This window comes from Podarcis bocagei (genome assembly GCF_964188305.1).
Source record: "Podarcis bocagei genome assembly, chromosome: 17".
NCBI lineage: Eukaryota > Metazoa > Chordata > Lepidosauria > Squamata > Lacertidae > Podarcis > Podarcis bocagei.
Genome location: NC_138143.1, coordinates 25,154,659 through 25,160,332, shown reverse-complemented (window position 1 = coordinate 25,160,332; position 5,674 = coordinate 25,154,659). Strand labels below are relative to the sequence as shown.

The window sequence follows — 5,674 nt, the reverse complement described above, 5'->3', positions numbered from 1 at the left end:
TCCCGCCTCTCCAAGGCTCTTGCCTCCTGCCGCGCTCCTATGGTCAGCGCAGATTTGGTCAGCTGATCCATAGACTCCGCCCTGGGGCTCCGTGCCAGCTCGTCTTTCACCCCCGAAGAAAGACCTTCTTCAAATAGCATTTGAACGGGTGCCGCCGATAAATCCCAACTCAGTCTGTGAATCAGCATGGTAAACTCAGTCCAATATTCACGGACAGATCGACTCCCCTGCTTACAAGCCATTAGCTGTCTGCGCACCACCCCTTCCTCAATATCGCTGGAAAACATGATATCCATTGCACGAAAGAACTTCATTGTGTCCTTTAGTATGTCATTGTGCGTTGCCATTAGGGGTCGAACCCAGTCTCTAGCCCCTTTCTCAAGATGCCCAATTACAAAAGCAACTCGCGATTCCTCATCAGGGAACTCATCGAACTGCACATTAAGGGCATATTGCATCTCTGTCCTAAAAGCATGGTAGTCCTTGGGGTCCCCCCCAAATTTCTGCACCAATCCTGGTACCTTTCTGGGGAATTGAGTGGCTCTCCCCTTCTTGTCTGCATCCTGAGCCCTTCTCTCCTCCAGCCTCGCCGTCTGCAGGGCCAGTTGAACCTCCAACGCTCGGTATCTATCTTCCAAGCTTGGACCAGCTCCAGCCCCTGCTCCTCCGGTTCCGGTTGGTTCGCTCATGATGCCTTCTCTTGCACAGGCAGCGTACAAAGACTGTCGGACTGCTGTAAGGGTTTGATTAGCTGCTTGTGCGTGAAAACGTGCTCCCTCAGAGTTTGTGCGCCCCCACAAACCTCCGTGTGTGACGGAGCTCCTCAGACATGTCTGCTCTAGTCACTAGTAGAGTCCGACAGTGGCTGCCTGCGGAAGCGTTTCCAGCAAAGAAGTTCCTTAACGGAAACGCGTCTCCTGGACTCACGGCGTGACAGTTTCCTGCGAGGTATGGGTCTCCCTATGTGAGACTCAGATACCTCCCCACTGTTTTCGCTGGAAGCGTCCCTGAGCCCTCCCTCCTGCTCACATTCCCTCAGAGAATCACTCCTCCCCCTGCTGGTCCCTGCTTCAGCAGTTGAGTCTCTTTCATCCTGCCTGAGTCCCTCCACCACCTGATGCTCTGATGGCAGTTCCCTGACAGCTACCTAGAAAGTTTATATCTAAAGACCAGTGTTGTTGTTTTTCTGGGGGGACGCATACTCCTAAACATTTTGTGAATCTTTGTACTTTTATCCATTTACTGTATTTATTTTCCCCGATTTGAACTATAAAATGGTGATTTTCTTGAATCAAAATAAGAGTACCCCTAAACATTTTTTTTTGGGGGGGAGCACTCCACTCCAGAGGACAGATTTGATCCTAACTCCCAGGAAGTTGCAACAACAATCGGGATTTTTATCTGGGGTGTGGGTCTGATCTCAATATGCATGTGTGTCTACACAGAATAGTTTGAAACTGTTTTAGATGTGTTAATGGATCTGCCCATAGCAAAATGTTTGCAGACATGGGTTGCATATAATACCCAGCTGTGGGAATATCATCTAGCCCAGAAGCATGATAGCTAATTCTGAAGGTGGGACTGCGCTGAGGTGGGAAAGGGGGTGTTATCTCTACTTACAACAAAAAGCAGGGATGGAATAATTTTGGCCATGTTTGTTTGTTTTTCGTTGTTGTGGGGTTTTTTTTTTGTTAGCAGTAGTGACTGGACTGCTCCATACAGTATATGTTTTTACAATGTTATTAGTTCTCTTTAACATGATAGCCACTTCATAAAGTCATAGAAATCACTCTCTGCGTAGCCGCATTAAATGCCACATTTAATGTCTCGCATTCCCCTCAGTATTTACCACAGTGTGTGCACCTGATGTAAAAAGGGGAGAAAAGCTGTCTGCTTGGCCATAAATGCCATTGGAATTTTACAAATATAGGCACATGGTGCTCAGAGAGATGATTTAACCTTGCTTTAACCTACACCTACGAATGTGGCAGCCTTCCTTTTGTTGTCTTGAGCGTCTACATTCCTTTGTGCCCTCCTGAGATATTCAGCAGGGCAGAAAAAAGCTAATACACAAGTGGGAACTTTTCCACAGTTCCTAGACAGCAGCTAAACAATCAGTCCAAACATTTAAAATCACTCGCTGGCAGGGAAAACACATTTTATGGTAGATCCAAACTTTGAATACACATCCTCCAAGAGTAAAAAGGAAGGATAAGATGCCCTTGGCCTGGAGTCTGGGGTTAATGAGTGTTAATGGGTGTCACCTTTTTGGTCCCCGTTTTTTTTATCTCTTCCTCATGTCCCCCCCCCCAAATTTGGAGCAGCTGGAATCTAAAACTTCAGGCCCTGTGTATAAATATAGCAGTCTGCCTTCAGCCTTTTTTGAAACTGCAAGAAAGTGAGGAAGGGAAAAGCAAGCCAGAATTTTTCTAAAAAGGTCATGTTTTTGTTGTTGCTCCAGATGATGTTGCTTTCATGGCTTGGAACAACAGAGCAAATGGCTGTACTGCAGAAGAAAAGGAGATTTCTACACCTCCTGCCTCAAGACAGAGATATGCTAGTGAAATATCTAAGACGCCAAGAAGGAACTCTGGCAGATACTGGTTTGTTTGGGACACCCCTCTTGGCAGAAATGGAGGGCGAGAGGCAAAATGGCCCAGAGGTCCCTAGGTTTCTTTTGGCCTATAAAGATAGCCATGCCTCTCAAGATTTGGGAAACAGAACTTCTTCTGCAAGTGCATCTCCAGAGAGAACACAAAATGCTTCTTGCCACCCTCACAGGAAAAGGGAAGCAGAACTGCCCTTCAGGAAAGATGCCAAGAAGTTCTGGGACCTTTTCATGTTGAAAACCAAGTCACGGTCTGATGTGATTGTCCTTCCAATCAAGACAAATGAAATGTATCAGGATACCTGCAGCACCATCCCATTCTCTCAGGTAAAGTTAAATCTTAAAATCAGCACTTAACCCAACGCTCCTTCTATATACTTAGGATCATCCAGTGAAGCTATTATTTGCATTGCAATTTTAATCTGCAAAATGGTTCTCTCTCTCTCTCTCTCTCTCTCTCTCTCTCTCTCTCTCTCTCTCAGACACACACACACACACACCCACACACACACACCCATAGTAACCCTGTGAGGCGGGCCATTGTTTCCCAGATTTACAGAAGTGCGAGGGCTGATTTTCCCATGGTCTTATCAGTGCAAAATTTGCTTATAGAAGCAAAAAACATTACAAGTGTCTGTGCCAGAGACAGCCTATAGCTTTGGGCTGCTAAAAAGTTTCGTTGTAATAGCCAGTTTGTTTGTTTGTTCTAGTTACAGGTAGGTAGCTGTGTTGGTCTGCCGTAGTCGAAACAAAATAAAAAATATCCTTCCAGTAGCAGCTTAGAGACCAACTAAGTTTGTAATTGGTATGAGCTTTCGTGTGCATGCACGCTTCTTCAGATTTGTTTTTATAAAAATTTACAAACATTTGGAAGCATGTCAATGCTTCAGGTGCATGATTCCCATTTTATACGATGGAAGTTTCAGAAAACAATATACAGTGCTAGATTTTAGAGCACAGGAATGTATCTGCCTTGAATTTATGTTCATTTTATGTATCTGAGCTATTTCTATACCACTTAATCTTGACATTTCTAAGCGGTGTACACAAAACTGATAAAAAACCGTACAGTGGATAAAATTATATATATATATATATATATATATATATATATATATATATACCAGAAACTCTCCTAAAATGCCAGTTGAAATAGAAAAAGGGCCTATTCCCATCCACCCCCCAGTAACTGTAGCAGCAAATATAAAAAGTGACAATTTTTTAAAACAAATGTAATTCTGTATACAAGATAATGGTTTTATATAGAGCTGATGTAGCACACTAGTTGAGTGCCTGAGATATGTGCTTACAAGCCCTGACTCAAATCTCTGTTTAGCTGTGAACTCACTGGTAGTCAGATGGATAGCCACTATTTCTCACTCCCCTATTTGTAATATGGAGATAATATTACTGGCCTACTGCAGAGTGTTGATCTAAAGATTACTGAGATACGTTTTGAATAATGGTTTCATATATCAAAAGTATTCCATATGATTCTATTTCTTGTATTTATATGCTATCTAATGAAGTGCCATAGAACTTGCTTTAACAGCGGTGTGCTTTTTTTCAGAGCATTGCACATGAGAACTGTGAGGATCTGGTGGTGCAAAACAACTTGTGCTTTGGCAGGTGCAGCTCTTTTCACGTTCCTGGTCTTGAAGATCGCCTTTACACCTTTTGCTCGCACTGCTTGCCCACCAAGTTTTCCACGGAACGTCTGGAGATGAATTGCACAATCGCTGCTCCTGTAATCAAGGTCGTCATGATTGTCGAAGAATGCAAGTGTGAGGTTCAGAAAAGAACAGATCCCAAAATGGGATTTCTGCACTCAGATCTGCATGCCAATGTGTATGAACAAAACTGAGCCTTTCAAAACGAGCTTTTCTTAGTAGGTTTTTATCACTGGCGAGAATAGCCAGGACTTCAGTTTAATGCCAACACAACATCTTGAAGAAGCCTCTGATTCAGTTTGTGCAAGTGTAAGAGTGTGAGTGAATGAGTGAGTGAGAGATTCTCCACACATGAGATTAAAGAGCTGAGCTGATCTATTATCAGCTACTACTACAGGTGCCCTTTACCTGTTTTTAGGTGCACACCACAGTTTTTCATGTCTGTAATTGTGATTTCTGACCAAAATTATGTCCCTGTTTATTTATTAGGTGCACATATACCCAGTTAGTTCAGCTGCACTCTGGGCACAACAATGCAGAAATGTGTTCAGGATTGCCTCTTAACTGATGGAGCCACCTAATTAATTATCAAACTGAAAAAAGGGGATTCTTTCTATGCAAATCTTTCTGAGCACTCATGGACAATAATACCTTGTCAAGCCATTTATCCCTATGTCCTTAGTTCTCTGAATAAAGCAACCAGAACTCAGTTTTTCTAACCTTTCATTACCAAAAAAATCCCATCCGGATCAAAGGGAATTCTCAATATGGAGAACTTGACGGATTGGGCCCTAACTGTGAATATGCACCATTTAGAAAGGAGGTATAAAGAGGAAAACAGCAGCTGTAGTAATTGTTAATTAGATTAGTGCCTTAGCTTTTGGGGGTGAGTGTTTAATTAACCCAGCAATGATCAGCTGCATGTAATTAACACTGTATTCTGTTATATCAAGGATGTGTTAATTGGATCTGATTTTCAGAGTCAACTTCCATATTCAGAGCAAGTTGAGCCCAGGTGCTAACGGAATATTGCTCCAAAAAAAAAAGGAAGGAAGAAAAAACAAATTCGAGCCAGAGGACAGTGGTCTTGTACACACCCCAGGGACTGTTAACTGTAGTCACATTTGAAACATAGACAGGGTAACTGTTTCTGCAAAGTTCCCTTTGCTTTTAATTTGTCATAGTGTTCTATTTTATTTTACAGGATTTTCAGAGCTATTCCTAATTGCGGGGGGGGGGGGGGGAGGACAGTTTCCAATTACTGCAATGGTGCATCTTATACAGAGACTGTTAACTTTAAGACTTTTTAAATGAAGTTAATTGTCAGCCCCTAGAGTACACTTTTTCTCTGCTTTAGAATATCAGATTAATCACCACAAATACCTGCACAGTTTCA

The 5,674-nt window shown here is 42.7% G+C and overlaps 1 protein-coding gene across 1 annotated transcript; it reads left to right on the top strand.

The window, feature by feature from the left end:
• Positions 1 to 2,437: 2,437 nt before the first annotated feature.
• CER1 (cerberus 1, DAN family BMP antagonist) lies at positions 2,438 to 4,597 on the top strand. The gene is made up of 2 exons (XM_081177307.1): positions 2,438 to 2,935; positions 4,179 to 4,597. Exons 1-2 carry the CDS (start codon positions 2,441 to 2,443, stop codon positions 4,470 to 4,472), a joined length of 789 nt encoding a protein of 262 aa, XP_081033433.1. The 5' UTR covers positions 2,438 to 2,440; the 3' UTR covers positions 4,473 to 4,597.
• Positions 4,598 to 5,674: the final 1,077 nt, after the last annotated feature.

Bases quoted from the DNA above. Each gene is read 5' to 3' on its own strand.
- CER1 (XM_081177307.1), top strand. From the start codon at position 2,441: ATGTTTTTGTTGTTGCTCCAGATGATGTTGCTTTCATGGCTTGGAACA. The intron at 2,936-4,178 runs GTAAAGTTAAAT...GCTTTTTTTCAG, and splicing joins GCACCATCCCATTCTCTCAG to AGCATTGCACATGAGAACTG.